Source organism: Phacochoerus africanus, chromosome 2 (genome assembly GCF_016906955.1).
Source record: "Phacochoerus africanus isolate WHEZ1 chromosome 2, ROS_Pafr_v1, whole genome shotgun sequence".
NCBI lineage: Eukaryota > Metazoa > Chordata > Mammalia > Artiodactyla > Suidae > Phacochoerus > Phacochoerus africanus.
In genome coordinates, this window is record NC_062545.1 from 7299385 (window position 1) to 7323832 (window position 24448).

The window sequence follows — 24448 nt, forward strand, 5'->3', positions numbered from 1 at the left end:
GCAACAGAAACCAGATTTACCCTCCTGCCTGAAACAATCTTAAAACCCAAATGAAACACATCACACAGCCATTTTCAAGGCACTGGACATCAGGCAATAAAGAATAGTAATCCTAAGAGGTGGGAAATAGACAAGGCGAGCCCTCTGATGACCCCAGCTTCTGCCATGAGAGGGTTTCAAGGCTGTGGTGAGGAGACAGAAGACCCAGGCGGTGTTCAGTGGACTCCCTTGGTAACCAGAGCTCTACTGCATCAGCAGAGTTGAGAGTGTGGGAGAACAGGGTACCCAGAGTTTGCAGAAGTAAGTGCCAGAGAGGAAAGTCACATGGAGAAAAAATTCCTGAGGTCTGTGGAGGGTCTCCCCCAGGAATTCAGAAGAGGAGTTCCTTGGTGGTGAAGGATTAAGGATCCAGGGTTGCACCGCTGTGGCTCAGGATATTGCTGTGGCAAGGGTTCAATCCCTGGCCCAGGAACTTCTGCATGCCATGAGTGCAGCCAAAAAGAAAGAAAAAAAAAAGAATTTAGCAAAGTACTGCTAGGCACATGCACATGAGGAAACTGTGAAGCTGAGCAAAGAACTGTCTGAGCAGATTAGTAGGAAGGCTACTCACACAGGGACAGAAAAAGTGCCTGTCCCCAGGAAAAACTAATTAATGGGTCTTTGGCACTCAGAGTCATATTTTTTCAGTACTGTGGAATTACTAGCCTGAGACTAAATGCTGCTCTTTTCCAACTAAATTCTGGAAAGCAAGAACAAAAAGGATCAATTTTTTTCCAGGTAATTTAACTGCATCACAAAATAAAGCCCAAGAATATTAAACATAGAAAGTAGCACCAAACGAAGTAAGTTTCACCCTGCCTGCCAAGAAACAGGAAAATATCTACAAGGAGAAAAATCAACCAATCGAAACTAACCCAGAACTGATTAAATGATAGAATTAGCAAACAAGGACATAAAACAGTTATTCTGACTGTGTAACTGTATCCTAGATGTCCAAATCAAACATCTAGAGATGGAAGCTACAAACTATTAGATAAAAATACACTGGATGTGATCAACAACAAATTAGACATTGCAGAATTAAAGATTAGTGTCTTTGAAAACAGCAATAAAAGCCATCCAAAATAAGACAATAAAGAAAAAGAGAGAGAACTTAAAAAGATGACAAAATCATCAGCCAACTCTAGGACAACTTCAAATGACCTAATATATGTATATTTGGAATCCCTGAAGAAGAGTAGAGAAAGAAACACAAGAAAAACTATTTTAAAGAAATAATGAATGAAATTTTTCCAAATTTGGTGAGAAATATAAACCCACAAATCCAAGATGTTGACCTAACCCTGAAGACAAAAACATCAAAAACATCACACCAAGGTACTTCATAATCAAATTTCACAAGCCACCAATAAAGACAAAGTCGGGAAAGCAGCTGAAGAAAAAGATATACGGGAACTCCAGGTTAGCATTTTTAAGCCATGAAGTATTTTTTAATTAAATACATTGTACGTCATTCTTTCAGTCTATTGCTATTGCATGCTTACTAGATTACTGTGCAGTGTAAATATGACATTTATATGCACCGGGAAACCAAAAAATTCATGTGATTCATTTGATTGCAATATTTGCTTTATTGTGGTGGTCTGGAACTGTATGTGCAATATCTCCAAGATATGCCTGCACTTTGAAGATACTGCTCCACTATCTTCTTGCTTGCACTGTTTCCAAAAATAAATCTGCTGTCATCCTTATCTTTGTTCCCCTGTGTATTATATCTTTCTTTTCTGAAAGAAAAAAGACCTCAAAGCTAAAATTCTATTCCCCCAAAACTACCTTTCATAAATTAGGGAAAGGGGAGTTCCCGTCGTGGCACAGCAAAAACAAATCCAACTAGGAACCATAAGGTTGCAGGTTTGATCCCTGGCCTCACTCAGTGGGTTAGGAATCCAGCATTGCTGTGAGCTGTGATGTAGGTCACAGATGCTGCTCGGATCCTGCTTTGCTGTGACTGTGGTGTAGGCCAGCAGCTGTAGCTCCAATTAGACCCTTAGGCTGGGAACCTCCATATGCCGCAGGTGCAGCCCTAAAAAGCAAAAAAAAAAAAAAAAAAAATTGCAGGAAGGTAATTCCTGTCCTGCCTCAGTGGTTATTAAACCCAACTAGTATCCATGAGGACTTGGGTTTGTCCCTGGCCTCACTCCATGGGTTAAGTATCCAGCGTTGCCGTGAGCTGTGGTGTAGTTTACAGACTTGGCTCGGATCTGGCATTGCTGTGGCTGTGGTGTAGGCCGGCAACTACAGCTCCGATTCAACCCCTAAGCCTGGGAACTTCCATATGCCATGATGCAGCCCTTAAAAAGACAGAAGACAAAACAAAAGTGGGGGGATTAAAGCAAACATTCTAAATTTTAAAAAACTGAAAAAAATTCACTGCCTTCAGAGCCACCTTGAAAGAAATTTTAATGGAAGCTCTTGAGGCAAAAGGATAGTGAAAGCAAATGGAAATTCACACCAGTGGTTTTTCAAGCTCGGTGCTGTTGCTATGAGAAGCTGGATGATTCTCTGTTCTGGGGACTGTCCTGTGCACGGTAGAATGTTTGTCAACACCCACCTCTAACCTCTGGATGTTTAATAGTAGCTCCCCTCGGTTGTGATGCCCAAAAACTGTGTCCAGACTTTGCCATATGTCCCTGATGGGCCGAAAATCACACCCAGAAGAGATCTCATGACCTACACGGAGGAAGAAGGGGAATCAGTGATAACATTACGTTGGTAAAGATGTAAAATTGTTTTCTTCTTATTTAAAAGACTATTGATGTCATATGGATAAACAACAAGGTACTACTTTATAGCACAGGGAACTACATTCAGTATCCTGAGATAAACCATAATGGAAAGACTATCTTAAAAAGAATATATGTACATGTATGTATAACTGAGTCACCTTGCAGTACAGCAGACATGAACACAAACGGTAAATCAACTATACATCAATAAAAAAAAATATTCTTGACAATGTAAGCAAAAATAATGTCTTGTTAAATTTTTTTAACTTTGAAAACAAAAAGCCTTTTTTGGGGGCAGGGGGCCAAACATGTGGCACATGGAAGTTCCTGGGCTAGAGGTAGAATTGAAGCTGCAGCTGCTGGCCTATGCCACAGCCTCAGCAACGCCAAATCTGACCTGTGTCGGCAACTTACACCAGAGCTAGTGGCAATGCTGGATCCTTAACCCACTAAGCGAGGCCAGGGATCAAACCCGCCTCCTCATGGATACTAGTCAAGTTTGTTACCACCGAGCCACAACAGGAACTCCCCAAAGCAAAAAATTTTTTAACATTTAAAACTTTTAGACAAACAAACAAAAAAGACTGTGGATTTTCACAAGATGTGGGGTTTAAGTAAAAATGTGGATTAACAATAACATGCAAGCCAGGGGTTCTTTTTTTTTTTTTTTTTTGGCTTTTTAGGGTCACACCCATGGCCTATGGAAGTTCCCAGGCCAGGGATTGAGTCAGAGCTATAGCTGCCGGCCCACACCACAGCCACAGCAACAGCAATGCAGGATCAGAGCCACATCTGACCTACCCCAGAGTGCACAGCAACGCTAGATCCTTAACCCACTGAGCAAGGTCAGGGATCGAATCCGCCTCCTCATGGATCCTAGCCAGGTTCATTAACCACTGAGCCATGAAGGAAACTCCCAAGCCGGGGGTTCTAACATCGCACATGCTTATGCTCTATGGAAGTCCTGTAATACCGCTTGAAGTATGTGTATGATAAACACTAAAGCAACCACTAAATAGCAAAACAAAAGTTTTAGCTAATAAGTCAACAAAAGAAACAAAATGGAGTAATGGCAAGCAATTGATCCAAAATAAGGGAGAAAACAGGGAAAAGGGAACGAAAAACAGACAGGATAAAGAGCAAGATTATCAACTTAAATCTAGTTATATAAATTATCATATTAAATATCAATTATCTAAAGACCTTAGCGTTAAAGAGTTAAAAGGCACAGATTGTCAGAGAACATAAATACGGCAAAATTCCATTAAAGGCTTCTATAAGAAACACACTTTATGTGTATTCATATAAACTAAGGACTAGAAGGGAAGTTTCTTTATCTGATAATGTGGGTCTATGAATAACTTACAGTTCATATCATAATTAACTGTGAAACACTAAGTGATTTACTCCTAAGGTTATTAATAACAAAATAAGATGTCTCTCCTACCTACCTTTTTTTTTTTTTTTTTGGGTGTGCTCATGGCATGTGGAAATTCCCCAGACCAGGGACTCAACTGACACCACAGCAGTGACTCGAACACAGGCGTGACAATGCCAGATCCTTTAACCACTAGGCCACCAGGGAACGCCTCCTCTATTTACTTCTATTCAACATTGTCCTGGAGATGCCAAGCAGCTCAATCAAGCACGAAAAAGAAATAAAAACCATCCAGACTGGAAAAGAAGTAAACTATCTTTATTTGCAGATGACGTGATTTTAATTTTTAAAAATCTAAAATTAATAATGATTTTATCATCGTTGCAAGATACAGGGCAAATATGCAAGATATGTTTATACGCTAGCAACAATCAACAGTTAAAATTAAACATCATTTAAAATAGCAGCAAAAATAAGAAAATACAAAACTTGATGAAAGCTATGCAAGGCCTCTATATTGAGAATTTACAAGAGACTGATGAGGAAAATTAAAGATCTAAGCGAGAGTGAGATATGCCATTTTTATACACTGAAAGACTCAATATTGTTAAAATTTTAACTCATACTACATTGATCTGCAGACTCAATCTCTATCAAAATTCCAGGAAGCTTTCCTTTCACAAGCAAATTCTAGCATTCATGTGGAAATGAGAAAGACCCAGAATAGGCAGAGAACTCTGGAAAAGAACAAAGGTGGAGAACTAACCCGACTCCATGTCAAGATATATTCTAAAACTACACTGATGGAGGCAATGTGGTGTTGGCATAGAGATGGGCAAATAGACCAATGGAAAAGTCCAGGGTCCAGAAACAGACCCATACGTTTATGGACAACAGATTGTGCCAAAAGTGCAAATGCATTTCGGTAGAGAAAGTATAGATTTTTCAACTCATGACGTTGGAACAATGGGATATATCCTTTGCCAAGAAATTAATCTTGACACGCACCTCCTACCTGATATAAAAATTAGGTGTGAGGTCCAGCAGGGGGCGACGGAGAGCAAGCGGGAGGCCAGGGTTGGGGGCGCGAGGGTAGGGCAGGGGGGAGGCGAGGAATCCCGCAGGTCTTATTCTAGGGCGAGAAGGGGAGCTCCGGAGGATTTGCTGGATCAGAAACAGTAGGTGGTAAGGGGTCCAGGGAAGCAGGGAAAGCCCAACCCCGGTGAGAGCGCGTGGTGGCCTGAACCAGGGAGGGGGGCAGGACGGATGGCGAGAAGCATCCAATCTGGCATGTTTTGCCAGTTGGAGCTGACGGGCTACCTGTGAGTGAAAAGGAAATAGGGGTCAGAAATAGCCATCAAGACTGACATGGAGGGTTTTGGCCTGAGCAACAGGAGAAATGGACTTGCCTTGAGCCCAGAGTCCAGATGTCTAAGCTCGCACACCTGCTTCAGAATTCCTTTCAAATAGTTGCACATCTGAGCCCATTTTTTTTAAAGGCTGTTAACAGAGCTATCTCAAGCGTAAAAATAAAACTTCATTTGCCACTTGATTAGTTGTCTACTTGAAAATTGGTAGCAGGAAGTTCCCTTCGTGGCTCAGTGGTTAACGAACCTGACTAGGTTCCATGAGGATGCAGGTTCGATCCCTGGCCTTGCTCAGTGGGTTAAGGATGTGGCGTTGCCATGAGCTGTGGTGAAGGTGGCAGTTGTGGCTCAGATCCTGTGTGGCTGTGGTATAAGCCAGCAGCTGTAGCTCTGATTCGACCCCTAGCCTGGGAACTTCTTATGCTGTGGGTGTGGACCGAAAAAACAGAAAGGAAGGAAGGAAGGAAAATTGCAGCCAAAGAAATCTAAGAAAAAAAATTCCACTAGAGAAAAAAAATTGAAGATAAGTTCTTTTCTGGTCACAAACAGAGAAGTGGGTGAGAGAGACAAGAGTCTGGTTTTAGCTGCAATTAAAATGGATCCAGTTTGGGCAAAAACAGTGCTTTGGGGGAGTATAATCTGAGAAGTTCTGCCCCGTATCATTTAATATTCATTCACTCATGGCGTCTGCTGCTCACAGTAAATTGATAAGCAGAGAAAAATAAGCTGGACCATCTCTGGGTCCTGACATGAGGACCAAGAGAGGGAGCTCGGAGGCCAGCAGAGCCACCATCGAGGGGGAAGAAGCAAAGGCTTGACCCCTAAGAGACAGGAAGCTTGTCCGGGGCTACAGTGCTGCTGCTCTGCAGGCAGAGGCTGAGAGTGGGGAATCTCTCTAAGGGACAGAAGGAAAGCAGGAGTGGGGCGGAGCAACTCCCTGCCTGTCAAAGATTCGTAGGGGAGGTCATGAGGTTTGGGCTCCATCTGCCCGCCCTGGACCCCAGCTGCTGAGTTACCTATAAAACCGTCCGCCTGTGAATGGAATCCAGAGCTTTGGACTCTCTTTGGTCAGTCCTCTTTCTGCTGTCCCATGCTGCCACATCCCACGCTGTGCTGTGTAAGGAAAGGGACCAGGAGTTTGTCCTTGCCTACCTGGACGTCATCACAGCTCCATTCGGTTGACAATGCAGAAGACGTAGGAATTCAGGGGAAAGAGATGGGGGCTTTGTGGGGCCTCCAGGCATCCTGATTATGCATTGACCTTTTCTTTTTTCTTTTCCTCTTCTTCCTTTTTTTTTTTTTTTTTTTTTGCCTTTTCAGGGCAGCGTCTGCGGCCCATGAACATTCCCAGACTAGGGGCTAAATCAGAGCCGAAGCCCCGGCCTTCACCACAGCTACAACCACAGCCACACCAGATCCAAGTGGCATTCTCAACCTACACCACAGCTCATGGCAGATCCTTAATTCACTGTGTGAGGCCAGGGATCAAATCTGCATCCTCATGGATACTAACCGGGTTCTTCACCCACTGAGCCACAATGGGAACTCCCTGACTCATTTTTTTTTTCCACCTCCAATTTTTAATTTGACGGGGCTATTTCTTTCCTTCTCTTTCTCTCTCTCCTTTTTTTTTTTTTTTTTTTTGCATCTCCTGCAGTGTGTAGAAGTCCCTAGATCAGGGATCCGACCCTCAGCACAGCTATAACCAGAGCCACAGCAGGGACAATGCCAGATCCTTAACCAGCTGAGCCACGAGGGAATCTGGATGTTTCTGGGTTCTGCACAAAGCCAGCTCAAAATTCGTCATCTGGTACAGTGAGGACGCCTCACAATACGGAAACAGATCTTTTTACCAACTGGCAGGGTGGCAGCGTACACAGGTAGGCCGGCTGAGCCCCCGGGTGGCGTCAGCAGCATTCCGGAGCTGCCTCGCAGAGCCTCTGGGTCATTTCAACAACAGGCAAGCGGCAACACCTGCTGTGGCTGCTGGCACGGGCTGTGGGCAAGGATTTGCCCCATCAGCCGCTCACCAGTGTCATGGGAGACTCATGAATTTCGTCACCGGCACACTGACATAAATTGGAGTTGAGCTAGAATGTCACTGGCCACTTGCTGGCTCGGGGGTCCGTGTCCAACCCCAGGCTGCTAGATTTCAGAGACAACAGCTCTGCAGTGTCAGAATCCAAGCCGCCAGGCAGGCCAAGTGACCCCGGGGAACCTGCGAGAAAGTGAACCCTCTGTCCACCAGGAAGGGCTGGGTACAGTCCCTACGGAGGAATATTCTGGAACCTGGCTCCACTCACCCTCTGCTGTCTCTCTCACTCATTTGTCAACATGGTGGATAAAGGCGGATCCCAGGACCAGAGTTTCCAAATGTGAATTATCTGGTCTTTTCCCCCAGGTGTCTGAATAGTCCAACCAGAACAACAGATTTCAGTTAAAACCGGATGTTTTCATGGCGTGAACTTTAACTTTGGGTCTATGACAGCTGATTATCCAAGGAACAAAAGCTGTGTACGGATTCATTTACTGTTTGGCAAGCAGGCGGTCGCCCAGTCATCAGCACCGTGGAAAATGATCAAAGCACAGAATCCCCTTGGCCTGGCTCACGGCTTTTTTTTTTTAATTTCACAAGTGAAGGAGATGGAGAGAGAAGCAGATACTTTTTCCAAAAGAAAATGTGAAGCTTGGAAGGAACATTTTGGTTACTTAGAATCAACTCAATGAGTATCATTGAAATTTCACAAAAATCGTGGTTAAGTCCACTGGAGACAACCCAAACAGGATGCACTTGCCAAGCCCAAGTTTGTCAATAGAAGCTACGTTATTTTGAGGGTCCGAGCCCAGGCCTCTGCTGCAAACAGGCCTGGGTGGTTAACTAACACTAGCCGGGAGGTTTTATTGCAGTTCCTTCAAAAAGAGCCCAAGAAGAGGCGCAGAAGAGCAGGGATGCTGTTCCAGGCTCTGCCTCTACACCAGCTGCACAGAGTGGCAGCAGGTTCTCTCCTGGCCTCCACATCTCATCTGTATAAGAAAGGGTGTGGACCAGTAGTTCTCATCCCGAGTCACCGAGCACCATCTGGGATATTTGGTTGGGATTTGGAGGGATGGGAATGGGTGTTACCGGCATCTAGACAGTAGAGACCAAGAATGCTGCTAAATGAAAAACCTGGTTCCAACTTCTTTGGACTGGCTTTCCAACAAGGTAACATACAGCTCAGACCTCCCATGAGTCTACAGCGAGTTCAATATATTTCTTCCATTTCAGATTAATTAATTTTTTTTAAGGCTGCACCTGTGGCACACAGAAGTTCCCAGGCTAGGGGTCGAATCAGAGCTGCAGCTGCCAGCTTACACCACAGCTCACGGCAACCCCAGATCTTTAACCCACTGAGCGAGGCCAGGGATTGAACCCGCATCCTCACGAACACTGTGTCAGGTTCTTAACCTACTGAGCCACGATGAGAACTCCCAGGTCCCTTATTTTAAAATTGTCTCTCAGATTATTTACCCTCACTGTAAGTCATAATTTTCATGTATTCCAAAAAATATGTGGATAAGTAGCACTTTTTTAATGCTAAAAAAAAAACCAACAAAACAAAATAGCATAATGTTTCCTAAGTCCTTGGGAATAGCCTTCTAATAAATATTCATGGAAGTTGGCAATGACTCTGGGTCTTCCGGGGTGATTTGTGTCCCAGTGGTAAAATTAATCTTTTAAGATGCTACCTTAATAGTTGCTTGGATGACACTTGCTAAATAAATGATTCATTACATAACATCTTTGGTGTTGAAAGAAACGCGAAGCTTCTGAAAGTCCTCGACTGTGGGAATGAGTACACTTCTGTGTACTGTTGCGGCTGTGGGTCTCACACACAGATTTTTAAAATAAGACAAAGCCAAAACCTTTCCCCCACAAAAATGATCTTCCGCATTCATCTTTTCCAATCAAGTCTTTATTTAGAAAAAATGTGCATTTCCTCACTGGCTTTCCCACCTCCCTAACGCCTGAGTCAGATGCCCCCTCCTTGGTGCTTCCAGTGAACCCCGTGTAGCGTTGAACTTCTTGTATTTTATTATAAATGTTGCATTTGTCTGATCCTCTGGGCTTTAAGTTCCCTGAAGAAAAAGACCATGCATTCTTATTTCTCATCCTCCGCACAAGTAGGTATACAGTAGGCACATCATAAATACTAGCTGACCCTGGTAGGTACAGCAGACTTAACAGACCTTCTCTGTGATGCTGGGAAATCCTGGATCAGTTCATTGTTGAATAGAGAACCAAGCTCAAAAGCAAGAAAAGCACATCCCTAGAGCTGGCGCCATAGAAGGAAGTCAAAATCAGAGAGGTGGTGAGCTCCCTGGTGGCTCAGTGGGTTAAGGATCTGACATTGTCACTGCTGTGGCGTGGGTTTGATCCCCGGCCCAGGGAACTTTTGCATGCTGCAGGTGGTCCTTGAGTTACATCATGAGTTGAGTCCACGGAGTGCCATAAACCCCTTGGCCCTGGGGGTTTAATGCTAAGGAAGGACAGAAGTCATGGATTCAAGCTGGAGGTGATGAGCAGCCGAAACCAAGTTCCTCCAATTAAGCGAAGAACTGGAGAAAATTCACTCCCCGAAGCACAAAAATAAGGAAATCTCAAAAATATTTTTAATTTTTAAAAAATTTGGGTTTTTTTTACATTTTTATTAAAGGATAGTTGTTTTCATGTTGTGCCCATTTCTGCTGTACAGCAAAGTGACCCAGTCATACATATGTATATATGGATGTATCTATGAAGAATACGGATATAGGCTTTTTCTCATATTATCCCCCAGCTAAAACATATTTTTCGATGAGCCTGTTTGAAAAGTCTGAACATGTAAAGGAAGTATTTGAATGCATAATGTAAGAATACAAAATTACATTCAAAAAACAAGGAGACCGAAAAGGCACCCAATGGAAATTCAGGCCTTAAAATAAAATGCCGTAGACAAATTAAACTTGAGAGTAAGCGCAGCAGAAGAGAAATGCATCTGGGGCTCTCACATAGACCTCGACACAGAGAAACAGAGATGGAAAATAGACGAAAGAAATGGAGGAAGGAATGAAAATCTCCAACTTATCTATGAAGATTCCACTGGAGAGATCGTCGAGAGAATGGAGCAAGAACGTATTGGAAGGGAACAGAGAATTTTCTAGAATCGGAACCCCACCTGACTCCTCCCCTCAGTGTGGGGGAGCTGCTGTTCTCTGATTCACCAGGCGAGACTGTCCTGCCGGCAACATCTCAGTCTCAGAGACCTAGTCTAGGAGATTCTGGAAGAGGCTGGCCTCCTGGCAGATCCCCTCTGCTCCGAGACCACGCCTGCAAACACCCTATCACATCTTATGTTTCTCTGTGACTGATCCCCCATCACCTGTGTTCTGCTTGTTTGTTTTGGCCAAGCCCCCAGCATGCAGAGGTTCCTGGGCCAGGGATTGAACCCGCACCACAGCAGTGACAGCAACACTGCTAGGCCACCAGGGAGCCCCTTTCCATCACACCGTTGTGTCTCCCCAGCCAAGGCTGGTTTGGTTTCTTTGCACAGAGGACTTAAGCCGCTTCTGACAAATGCCTCGCTTGTGACAGAGGGAGCATGCCCACGGACAAAGGCCCGACTGGGTATCAAGACAGAACCCTGCAGCCATCAGTCCAGGAAGACAAACAATAGCCATTGGACCGAAATGGCCGGGACCTGAGTAATGCCTGACAGCATCCCTGCTCCTTCTCCCAGCTTCCAGTTTAGGAGCCATCATAGGAAAGATGCACCCCTAAGCGACCACACGCTTGCCCAGCACCTGCTCACCCACCTGCAGCTTCCCCAGTTTTCTTGTGGTCCCCTGAAAACCGTGTTCTGAGGCTGCATGTTCCTTCTATTCCCGAATCAAAGAAGCTCAACTCCGAAACTGGATCTGGAGGAAACATCTCAAATACAAACAAGGCCCTTTAATCAGTTGCCATCTTCTCTCATTTCCGTCGGAGCTTCCACATGCCATGGGTGCCATCCCAAAATTACTTCCAAGTCCACCCCTCATCTTCTACTTAAATTTGTCTTTCTTAGGAAGATGAAGGCTTTCTAGAGGAATTAATTCTCTGGGTGACAGACTTGATAATTTTTCTCTTAATGAAGGAGGGTGGTAACCCAAAGAGAGGAAGAGGACGTAGTAGCAGTTGACCCGGGACCCACACACCTCACGCAGCCCGGCTTGGCTCCACCTGTATTAAGGTGGACATTGGAGAGAAAGAGGGGGGAGAATTTATAGGTGTTTCTGTTGTGATGATAGTTCTGTAGCAAACGAAGCATTATGGGGGGTCTTTCTCTGTGCACATGACATTGAAGACTTCGGATTTACCGCTAGCCTATCATGAAGCCCTTCAATTACGATGTTTAAAGGAACCCTGGGGATTCAGTTTATTCCCTTCTGTTGATGGATGAGGCTAGTTAGGTGGCGTCAGCCTGACCTCTCCAAGATGAAATTCCTCCTCCTCATTCATCTAATGAAGATTGATGCCCAGATTCATCATTTCGTGGGACTTTTAAAAAATCATTACACGTGCATAGATTTTTTTAAAACACATGTGTTTCTAGCCATGCATTACTTACTCGTTTATTTACTTCATTAAAATTGGCTTGGGATTAACGGGCGTTAGCCTTATGAATTCCCTTTGACCCCGGTCCACACACCTGTGGAGAAATCCCACCTCCTAAGCCGATGAGAGGATTAGCGCTATTACCCTCAGTGCTCCCGATAAACAGCCTCAAGAAATAACAACCTGTGCAAGGAGGAAATTGATCACTAATCCAGACGTTAACAAAAACGCAAGCTGAGAGTTATGGAAGTGGAATCATAAAGAGACTTCCCACTTCTCAGTGGCATCCTGAACATTGAAAGTGTATTCCCTCCATCCGGATCAGATCCACTCTCTTAGAGGAAAGCTATCCATCTCTCTTTGTTTTTTTTTTTTGTTTGTTTGTTTTTGTTGTTGTTGTTGTTTTAAATTGGCTTGACTCACTCCTGGGTTTTGGTTAAATGCCCGCGGAAGTTCTGCTGTATTTGGACAATAACACGGCGTTTGCTTTGGCAAACAAAACCCCATGAAGGGGGAAGGTGGAGCTGCCCCATCAAATTGCTCTGAGCATAGAAGGCTGAGCGCCTGTCTGAGCCTCAGGTTCAGCCTGACTCGGAAGCCAAAGGACCAATCGAATCCGCTGTGCCTTTTACGTAGGAGGTGATATAGTCAAACTGTATCTGGGAAGAAGGAAACTTCGTCACCAACTGTCCTGCTCTTTGAAAAATCACATTTCCCTCCAGCTCTTCAAATGAACCCAGGACGTCAGCCAGGTTGCCCTCGTGGTTTGGTGTCTTGTATTTTAAGGCACAGGGTCCAGGCATTTTGTGCACCCCCTCCCACCCCCCAGGGCCTGGAGCCTGAGCTAAGAGGGAAAAGAGGGTGCTAGGGGTGGGAGGGAGCCCTGAAACCTTGTTCCCGCCCTCGTAGGGCAGGCCCCCTGACCCCAGGGCCTGTGTTAACTCCACCTTCCTGGCTTAAAGGAAACAAGCTCAGAATCATCATTTTGTGGGGAGAAGAGAACCAATGAAGAGAAACAAAGCAGGAGATTCTGATGATGAAGGAAGCCCAAGGAGAGTCCCCATCAGGCCTCCCTCGGCAGGAAGGGCACTGTAGCGGGCTGACGGCCGAGGTGCCGGGGTCAGCCCAGCTCTGCTCGAGAAGGCAGCACCCAGCTCTCAGCGCCTGGGGGACCCCCACTGGCGCTCCATCCTGGATGCTGCACATTCAGGGGAGAAACTAGGGCTCACATCGGGGTGGTCCCTGGTGGAGAAAAATTGGACACCTGCCACCTGGAGGGGCATTTACCGTGGAAAAGAGAAGGGTCTGAGGTCAAGGAAAGCCATCTTCTAAGAACTGGACGTTCTGTGGGGGACAGTGTTAACCTAAGCTATCTCCCCCGCGACAAAAGAACAATGTCAAGAGGGTGGAAGATTCTGGAAGAGGAATCAGCGATGCCCACTGGAACAGCGGCCTCCCCAGCATAGGAAGCATCAGTGGATGACCTGGGCAGATGTTTCTGAGGAATTAAGCATCAGACGGTGCTGTTCGATGTTTTCTGAGGTCCTTCCATCCACAGGCTCCGTGAGGTCACGATTCTGGGTCAACACAGCTCTCCTGCCGCTCTGGCCAGTGTACACAGAAGGACAGCGGGGCGGGGAAGAGGCCGAGGTCAGTGCAGGATGGGGTGAGGGGAGGGGGGGAGTTGGTGAAGAAAGCCTGGTGGCCGCTGACAGGGGCAGGTTCCCACTCAGCTGCTCTCTGACCAGTTTACACGCGGGGAGCCAGCCGAGGTGACACAGAGGCTCTCGCGAAAGGCTGGTCACAGCTCAGCTGTGTGGACCCTCCCGGTCCCGCCCCCTCTGCTGCCATCCCCCCCCTGCGAGCACCTGGAGGACACACGACCTTCCTCACCCCGAGACAACCTGCTTTCAGGCACCCTGGTCTCAGGCGGACTCCAGCTTACCTGCAGCAGCACGGACCCCAGGCCACATCGTGCCTTTTCTCTGGGTCAGGGGGCTTGTCCCTGGTGGGACGCACAGCTCTAACCACCCACGGTCTGGCGGGGAGCTCAGAAGTCGGCCCGGGCCCTCCTCCCTCCTCCATGCTGCCAGCAGGCAGCACCTGGGGACAATAGTTATTTAGGTACATTCCAAAGTAAACAGATAAAAGACGGAGAAATACTCCGACACTCATCACAATGGGTCATCATATTACATGGATTAAAGGATCATTTGGTGCTGGATTTGCTCAGCCTCCTGCCGCGGTTCTGAGGGTGTGAGTGCTCCCCCACGAAGACCGGGGTGGGTGCCCAGGAGACTCGCCTTGTCAGCGTGGCGTCAGCACCACTGCTCCATTCCCTCCCTCTTGGGGTTTCTCCCCCTCCCCGCCCGCGTGGCTTCCATGGAGGGCCCGTCTGTCACCTCAGGAGGATGGGTTTATGGTGGGCATGGCTCTTTGGCTGGTACCTCAATGCGAGAGTGTCGGATGGCCGGGCAAGCGATTGCTCTGAGTGGGCTGAGATCCTGCCCGCCCTTTACCGGATGGTTGCTGCAGGTGATCACAGGGGATTTTAGCATCGCGCCTTCTTGGCAAGTGAGGCTCTGCTTGCCCTGCACCTGGTGCCCTTTGCTCAGAGCGTGAAGATCGGGCATCTTGAAGAGAACCGTGTCCACGTCAAATCCAGGGTGCAGGTGTTTGTAGGGTTTCCTAGGAAGAGGCAGTCAGGACCACCTCTGGACTCTGGGATTGGAGTCAGGTTTGGGGACCTTGGGCCCTTTCTCACTTGCCACCTCCTACGTCACTTCCTGAGAGTGACAGCAGACAGGGGAGGCATGGGGACACCCTTGCCTTGGCTCTGACTCATCCTTCACGGGCTGGCTGACCCTAAGTTCTCTGACCCTCTGTGTCCTCTTCCATAAAATAGGAACATTCACATCTGCCCCCCAAGGATGGTCTCTGGATGACAGAAGAAAAGTCACATGGGCACGACTCCTCAAAGGCTGCCCGCAGCAGGGCACACACTCAAGAGACGCCAGCATCGTTCTTCCCTCCCCTCCTCCCTGTCAAGCTCTCTGCCACTTGCCAGTCCTCCTCTGGTTTCTGCCATCGGCACCTGGGGTCAGAGAAGAGGCTGGAGGTGGGGGTCGGGGAGTAAGAGGAAAGCGCCTGCTGGCCGTGCCTGACCCCTGGGAGAAACCATAGACCGCCTGTCTCCCCACGTCGCCATGGCAATGCCCACATCTCTACTGTGGGAGGGGCTGTCGCCTCGAGGAGGCGTGCAGGTAGTTCTGGAGGTGAGAGCTGGGCCAATAGGTAGAGAGCAGGAGACAGGACTGGCGTGACAGAAACTCGGAATGTCGGGCCGTGAAGCTGGCAGCCCCGAGATTCAGCGGCTGTGTGTTGACGGCCCTGTCGAGGGATCCACGCATTTGACAGAGGTGGGACTGGGTGACAGCTGGTCGCTGCCAACTGCTCCCGACTGGGGAACGTCCAGGGCACTCAGCACCCTTGTTCAGAAGATGAAACCACACTGAAGAATTACAGACAGCAACTCGGAAATCGATGTTTTGTCCGACGGCATTCTGGGATTATTTTATGAGACAATGTGATTTGGCGCTAACGAGAGACTGACTTTTTTAAAAAGCTTAAAGAGGAATGAGAGTCTACCTTAACTTCCACCTCCAGGAGAGTGGCGTAGATGGCACAATTCAGCTTATCTGTCATTTATGTTATTAATGATTTTTTTATCTTTATTTGAAAAAAAAAATCTCTCTAGTTCTGGAGTATTCCTGAGCAAAGAACTGCAACACCTCTCTGGATGCAGACAACCAGTCAGGACCTCATCTCCTGGAAATCCTTCCCGTTACCCATTATCCAAAACCGCTGTGGGATGAGCCACAGCTTCCCTGGTCTGGCATTTTCAGTCTGTGACAATTTATTACGTTAGAAGCCAAGACCCCTGCTCACCACATCCTGCCCTTGGCCTTGGCCACTCACGGTACCACCAGCAATTTAATCCAGGTGTTGGAGTTCCCCTTGTGGCTCAGCAGATGAAGAACCCAACTAGGATCCCTGAGGACTTGGGTTCCATCCCCGACCTCACTCAGTGGGTTAAGGATCTGGCGTTGCCATGAGCCGCGGTGTAGGTTGCAGACACGGCTCAGATCCTGTGTTGCTGTGGCTGTGGTGTAGGCTGGCAGCTGCAGCTCTGATTCGACCCCCAGCCTGGGAACTTCCACATGCAGCAGGTGCAACTCTAAAAAGAAAAAAGAAAAAAATCCAGTTCTCATTTGTTTTGTTTTGCTTTGCTTTTTCCTATCGAACCGTCAGTGGGTATATCTGGGTGGATGCACTCTGAACTCCTGCAGCTCTGTGACAGCAACACCCCCCAGTCTTGGTTCTCTAGAGTCTGAACCCACTCACTCCATCTAGGGCAGGTGGCAGCAGTCCTCCCATCCTTCCACCATCAAGCAGAGCACCCTGGGGAGTCCGACAAAGCACAGAAGAGGTTGGCAGGGTCCCCACAGGCACCCTGGTTCTTGCTTTTTTAAGAAAACAAGAAGTTTGCCGCTACCGTGGGGTGAAGGACCACTCGGAGTTGCTACTTGCAGACCCTTGCTGTTCTGCCTGCAGAAAACAGAACCCAATGGGAAAAAAAGAAAACAGGATTGAATTTAAGATTTTTTTCTTTTTAGGGCCACACCTGGGCGTATGGACGTTCCCAGGCTAGGGGCTGAATTGGTGCTTCGGCTGCTGGCCTATGCCACAGCCACAGCAACTAGGGATCCGAGCTGCATCTTCGACCTACACCACAGCTCACAGCAACACCCAATCCTTAACTCACCGAGTGAGGCTCGGGATCAAAATCATGTCCTCACAGACACCATGTCAGACTCTTAACCCACGGGGCCACAATGGGAACTCTTTTTTTGTTTTGTTTTGTTTTGTTTTGTTTTGTTTTGTTTTTTAATGGTCACACTTACAGCATCTGGAAGTTCCGAGGCTAGGGGTCCAATCCGAGCTGCAGCAGTGCCAGAGCAACTCTGAATCCTTGGCCCACTATGGAGGCCAGGGATCAAACCCACATCCTCATGGACACTACGCCGGGTTCTTAACCTCCGGAGCCATAATGGGACGTCCAGTTTCTGGTATTGGAACACGCACGTGCGTCAGCCCTTCTGACGGGGCAGCTGCCACCGCAACAAGGATGCTTTCCCCACCAGGAAAGACGTTTGCCTGTTTCCTTCACCTTTGGATGGACCCAACGCCCTCCTAAAGGGGCCTCCCAGACCACAGGCAGAACCACTTAAACGGCAGCAGAATGAGAACATTCCTGCCTGCATTTACACTTGACCTTTGTGTTTGGAGAACATTTTATTCTTTCCTCACAAACGGGTTAAGTGGTTTCAGGGTTCAAAGGCAAGCATGCCAGATTTTCATGCTTTCAAGAGCAGAATTATAAAATCCGCGAAGAGTCCAAACAAGCAGCCCAGCAGGTATCCGAGCGCACTTGCTGTGGTTTGCAGAACGAGCCCAGCGATAGAATGTGCAAACCGCCTCGGATGTGGAAGAGAGCTCTGAGCGCAGGTCGTGATTCACTTTGCACTGGGAGAGCCAGGCCAAGAGTGCGTGTTTTCCCTGCAACCCCTTAGAGAAGAGGTTGGCTGTGTGGGTGAGATAGGAATATATTAATTTCCTGGACACTCCGTTTACTAGAGAAAGATTAACAGGTCTGCGATACGTGAAAGCACTCAGATTTCTCCCCGTGCGGTGGAGAGAAAGGATTGTGTGTGGGGGGTCGGCATGAGGTTGCAACCAACTCTGGGAGCGATGTTGCAATAAACTCAGCATCTCACCCCGTGACTTGCCAGGAGGTGGGGTGGGGGGGGTGGTCAGGGGAGCCGCAGGAGGAGTCAGCCTGACCTGTAAAGGTCTGGACCAAGGCTGGGCGCCTTCTAAAGTAAACCAGTGCTCACCCGTTGACTCTTGGTCGCAGCCGTGCTGAGCTGCCCACAGCTCATCCCAGCGGCACCTGCAGCTCAGGAAGCAGCATCCGGAGCATCAGGAGGGGAAAATGCTGACGGTGGACGACATCCTGGAGCACACGGGGGAATTCAACTTCTTCCAGAAACAAACCTTCTTCCTTCTAGCTCTGCTCTCGGCTGCATTCACCCCAATCTACGTGGGCATCGTCTTCCTCGGCTTCATCCCGGACCACCGCTGCCGGAGCCCCGGGGTGGCCGAGTTGAGCCAGAGATGCGGCTGGAGCCTGGCCGAGGAACTGAACTACACGGTGCCAGGCCCGGGGCCGGCGGGCCAGGCCTTCCCCCGCCAGTGTCGCCGCTACGAGGTGGACTGGAACCAGAGTGCCCTGGGCTGCGTGGACCCGCTGGCCAGCCTGGCCGCCAACAGCAGCCACCTGCCGCTGGGCCCCTGTCGGTATGGCTGGGTGTACGACACGCCCGGCTCCTCCATCGTCACCGAGGTAAGTTCGCATGGGACCTAGAAGGGACAGAGGAAGCCCATAGTGCAGCTTTTCTTAAGGAATTACCCAGGGGAGCCCAGACATGCTCTTTGGAGTTAAAATCCTAGTTTCCAACAAAAACCTCCAGGCTCTTATTTGTCTGGAGGGTGAGCAGGTTAGTTTAAACTTGAAATTCTGACAGTAATGATTCCAATGTACACAGGTCCAGGTGTAATAGACAAGCAAAAGTGTATCAGAATTCCTGGAAATAATGCCAGCAAAGGGGAAATTTTCAAGCTGCTGCTTTTTCCGAAAGCCCAACCTTCGCCTCCGTTACCGGCAGCCCCTGGAATTCATCAAAACAGGGCCCTGCCGTGACGCAATGTGCTTTGCTCTCAATGGCTAATTTCTTCTAATTTGCTCAAAGTGTCCATATCAAACCATATGGGATTGGAGCGGATGCTATGGGATTATTTTATTAAAAACTGCACTTGGCATTAACAGCTAATTGGGAAGCCTCTTTTTTAATAAATAGAAAAAGTAAATTGTTTCTATTGGAGGCAAAGCAAAAGGGGGGGATGAAATTATTCTGCAAATACAAAGAAAGCCAGTTGCTGGGCTTAATTTAAAAGGACCGCTTGGGGGAAGAAATAAACCTGCTTGGATGATATGAAGATAATCTCTGTGAACAGGTGTTTAGGTAGAGAAGCATTTTCAAAGGATCTAAAGTTGTCGGAGAGTTACAGGAGATGTGGAGGATTATAGATTTAACATCCTACAACTTTGGAGGTTTCCAGGCCGATCTCACTCGTTCAGACTGAGGAAACCAAGGCCCAGAGCAGAGAAAAATTTTGCACGAGGCCACAGAGTGAAAAAACAAAAAAACAAAAAAATGATAGCTGTTAGCCCTAGAAACCCTCCCTCCTGACCTCCAGGTCAGCACCTGTCCCTCCTTCAACACCACCTCTTGTTCCAAAGGAGAGCACAGGAAACAGCTATTCGCAACTCTTTTTTTTTTTTTTGTCTTTTTGCCTTTTCTAGGGCCGCTCCCGAGGCATATTAGAGGTTCCCAGGCTAGGGATCGAATCGGAGCTGTAGCCGCCGGCCTGCACCACAGCCACAGCAACGCGGGATCCGAGCTGCCTCTGCAATCTACACCACAGCTCATGGCAACACCAGATCCTTAACCCACTGAGCGAGGCCAGGGATCAAACCCAAGACCTCATGGTTCCTACTGCACCACATGGCTAACCACTGCGCCACCACAGGAACTCCAGCAAGATACTCTTAATTCCCCAAATTTAAAGAGACAGCAAAGAGGCACCAAACAGCCCAATTTCCCCCCCCCCCACCCCGGCCCGGTGACACGCGGGTCCTTATGCGCCTGCGCTCCTCTTTGCCTCTGAGTATTAAAATTAGGAAGGAAAATGGTTTCGCACATAAGTCATTACCCAATTTCAGCTGATTTAGCCAAAATAGAGGTTAACCCAATGACGCAAAATAGACTGCAGGACACATCTTTCGCTTGTGTAAAGATTTATCTAAGCAAAAAACAGTTGGTTACTTGGCACTCAGCCACGTTGGGGCAATGCAAAGAACATCTCCTGAGGCCCCCGGGCTCCGTGGCATCTAACCGGATTTTGTTTTCTCTCCCTCCTGACTCGGGACACCCCTCGGCCCTCGCAGTTCGACCTGGTATGCGCCAACTCCTGGTTGCTGGACCTGTTTCAGTCGGCTGTGAATGTAGGATTCTTTATCGGTTCTGTGGGCATCGGCTACGTCGCAGACAGGTAGGTGCGGGGCAAAGGTGGTAGAATTTAAACAGTCCCAGGAGAGCGCTCGGATTCACCTGCCTGGACTTGAATCCCATCCTTTCCCAGAGCACACGGACCCCCAATTCCTGGTCTAATGTCGATTGTCCTGAGGCTTAGATTTCATCTGCGGCTTCCATAAGCATGACCGATGTCTCTAGTTTCTAATTCTTGAGGGCCTCAAGGGGATGTTTGAACCTTAGGCAGTGGTAGCTCTTGGTGCAACGTCCCGAAGCTTAGGGTTGGAAGGGAGAGTGATGGATGCTTTGATCCCAGTTCATTCTTTGGCCTCATATCATCCTCCTGGTCCTGTGCCTTTGGGGCTTCTGAGCTTCATCCTCTGCCTCCCTGTCCTGTACCTGAACCAGATAACTGCTGCTACCTATTGTCTTTTTTTTTTTTTTTTGTCTTTTTAGGGCGGCACCCACGGCGTATAAAAGTTCCCAGGCTAGGGGTCCAATCGGAGCTACAGCCGCCGGCCTAAGCCACAGTCACAGCAACACCAGATCCGAGCCACGTCTATGACCTACACCACAGCTCACGGCAAGGCTGGATCCTTAACCCACCGAGCAAGGCCAGGGATCGAACCCGCCCCTCATGGTTCCTAGTCAGATTCGTTTCTGCTGTGCCACATCGGGAACTCTGTGTGTGTGTGTGTGTGTGTGTGTGTGTGTGTGTGTGTGTGTGTGTACCTATTGTTCTTTTCTGAGCCCGAGGGGCCACAGAATTCCTGAATGGGGGCCCTGGGGCCAGATGTAATTATATTTATGGTACCTATGAGTCAATTTGGTGACAGGGAAACAGGGTGTCCTCTCAGTGGAGGTAACTATCTAATTCTGTTATGTCATATCTCCCGAGAGACCTCCCACGTGGAACGTTCGGCAAAGGGTCCTCTCTCATGGGTCGGGGTCTTCGGGAGCTGGTTGCCAGTGACACAGACTGATCCAGCTATTCCTGTGTCTCTCATTTATCCATCATTTTGTCATCCTGGATTCACCGCGCTGGACGTTCCTCTTTACTCTGTTGATGACTAATTAGATATTTTAAGAAGTCCCCAAAAGGAGAGGAACAAAAAAAAAATAAACAGCTTTATGTTTGATAAGCACCTTACATAATTTGGCTAGCAGGGCTCTTTATTTATTTGTCTTTTTAGGACCTCGCCCTTGGCATATGGAAGTTCCCAGGCTAGGGGTTGAATCAGAGCTATAGCCACTGGCCTAAGCCACAGCCACAGCAAGCCCAGATCCTTAAGCACTGAGCGAGGCCAGGGATTGAACCTGCATCCTCATGGATGCTCGTCAGATTCATTTCCGCTGCGCCACGATGGGAACTCCAGGGCCAATTATTTAATATCCGTAATATTGACTGTTTACTGAGTGGTTTCCCTGTGCCAGGCCCTGCGGGCAACATTATGGAGAGTCCCCTTCTCCTTCATCATTAGTCACCTGGTGACATATGCTATATCGCTATATAATAAATGTACAACCTTGTACAATTTATTATAAAATAACTTATTTTAGGAGTTCCCGTCGTGGCTCAGTGGTTAATGAAGCTGACTAGGAACCATGAGGTTGTGGGTTCAATCCCTGGCCTTGCTCAGTGGGTTAAGGATCCGGCATTGCCATGAGCTATGGTGTAGGTCGCAGACGCGGCTCGGATCTGGCACTGATGTGGCTGTGGTGTAGGCTGGCAGCTGCAGCTCAGATTAGACCCCAAGCCTGGGAATCTCCATATGCTGTGGGTGTGGCCCTAGAAAAGGCAAAAAGACAAAAATAAAAAATAAAAAATAAAATAACATTTTAAAAAGTAATTATATTTAGAATTTATTTTGAATATAATTCTATGTTATAACTTATAATCAAATAATTCCCTATATAGTTACGGACCTGGCGTTGCTGTGACCTGTGGTGTAGGTCACAGACGCAGCTCGGATCCATCGTTGCAGTGGCTGTGGTGTAGGCCGGCAGCTGTAGCTCCGATTGAACCCCTAGCCTGAGAACCTCCATATGCCGTGGGTGCAGTCCTAAAAAAAAAAAAGACAAAAGACAAAAATAAAATAAAATAGCATAACATAATAATTCCCTATTTGGTGTTTCTGTCGTGGCTCAGAGGTTAATGAATCAGACTAGGAACCATGAGATTGCGGGTTCAATCCCTGGCCTTGCTCTGTGGGTTAAGGATCTGGCGTTGTCGTGAACTGTGGTGTAGGTTGCAGATGCAGCTCGGATCCCATGTGACTGTGGCTCTGGTGTAGGTCTGTGGCTACAGCTCTGATTCGACCCCTAGCCTGGGAACCTCCATATGCCGTGGGAGCGGCCCAAGAAATGGCAAAAAGACAAAAAAAAAAAAAATTCCCTATTTAATTCTAAAACAAACGGTAGACATTTATGCTTGTCCCCCTCCCACTATATCTTTGATAAACCCAAACCCAAACCTCTGAGTTTAGTATTAAATGTAGGTAGAATATCTTCTCGGATGATACTAAGCTGTCAGTCTGGATTAAAACTAGCAAATGTGTTAAAGATTAATAAGGACATGGAATTCCTGTCATGGCTCAGCAGTTAACAAACCTGACTGGGAACCATGAGGTTGTGTGTTCGATCCCTGGCCTTGCTCAGTGGGTTAAGGATCCGTCATTGCCGTGAGCTGTGGTGTAGGTCCCAGACTCGGCTCGGATCTGGTGTTGCTGTGGCTCTGGCGTAGGCTGGCAGCTGTAGTTCTGATTGGACCCCTAGCCTGGGAACCTTCATATGCTGCGGGTGCAGCCCTAAAAACCAAAAAAAAAAAAAAAAATTAATAAGGACAGCTTCGTCAATCGCCTCCTCTGGGGAATCTGACTTTTCAAGGCCCCAAGCCCCCTGTGGCAGCAGGAGGGAGGGACGGTGACAGGGGGGGTGCTTGGCCACAAGCAGCCCTGGGTGTGACACCACTTCTGTATCCACTCAGACTCCGTTCAAGTCTCTTGCTGGCACTCTGTGTGGCCAAGAGCCTCGGGGGGTACAGAGGGAGGTCATTGGTTTGTACCTTTGTTTTCTTTTTTAGTAGCCGTGCCCGTGGCATGTGGAATTTCCCAGGCCAGGGATGGAATCTGAGCCACAGCTTTGACCTGGGCCACAGCTGCAGCAGCTCAGGATTCTTAACCCATTGTGCCACATCGGGAACTCCATCCACTTTGACTTTTATTGTCACAGAAGTGAGGACCGTGGTTTAGAGATGACCCTTTAAGTCAGGACAGACACCCTGACGAGGGAGGTCCAGAGTCCACCTGCTGCAGCAGGTGGCTGCCCAGCCCGCTGGCCCCTGCTCCCTCTCCACGCCTTCCTTCTCCGTAAGGAGCAGATTCCAACACTCGACGCGCCCGCACAGAAGTGACCGAGCCTCACGGCTGGTTAAATAAAGGAGTTAATTATTCTCATCCTACCCAAAGAGTAGGAGTCTGGGTATACTTCTTTCCTGACTGCACATTCCTACCTTATAACCCAGTCAATTATCCACCTTCTTGGATGAGCTCATGACTCTGTCCCTCTGGCTGAAAACTCCCGTGCAAAGGTGCTGACTCATTATTCTTCCACCCAAAGCTGTGAACCTACTTCCATTTCTTTTTCTTAACCCACCTGAAGTTTTGGTGGTTGTTGCCCCTTTCTCTTGTTTGTGTGTGCAAGTCAGAGGGTGTAAGAAGACAACCACCGTAGGGCCCCAAAAGGACACTCTCACGCTATCTTTTGCACACGTAAGGCCTATTTCTGAATAATTGTCAAGTTTATACCCTGGGGCAAGAATCTCATAGAAACCCATTTCGTATTATAGATTAAACCAGCCTTAATTAAAATAGATTGTCTGCTACGAGGAATTTTTATTTCTTTTTAATTTTTTATTAAAGAATAGCTGATTTACAATGTTGGGTCAATTGCTACTGTACAGCAAAGTGACCTAGTCATACACACACACAGACACACACACACACACACACACACACACACACACATGTTCTTTTTCTCACATTATCCTCCATCATGTTCTGTCACAAGAGATTGGGTACAGCTCC

General features: G+C 47.7%; 1 protein-coding gene across 2 annotated transcripts in view; it reads left to right on the forward strand.

Moving 5' to 3' along the window:
- The first annotated feature begins 18065 nt into the window (after positions 1–18065).
- The window catches only part of SLC22A2 (solute carrier family 22 member 2), a 33587-nt gene continuing 27204 nt past the window's right edge, over positions 18066–24448 (forward strand). For both annotated transcript variants that reach the window (XM_047769796.1, XM_047769797.1), the window contains exons 1-2: positions 18066–18613; positions 20279–20382. In XM_047769796.1, the coding sequence (XP_047625752.1) occupies positions 18203–18613; positions 20279–20382 (515 nt within the window). In that variant the 5' untranslated portion in view covers positions 18066–18202. The remainder of the gene's footprint in view (positions 18614–20278; positions 20383–24448) is intronic.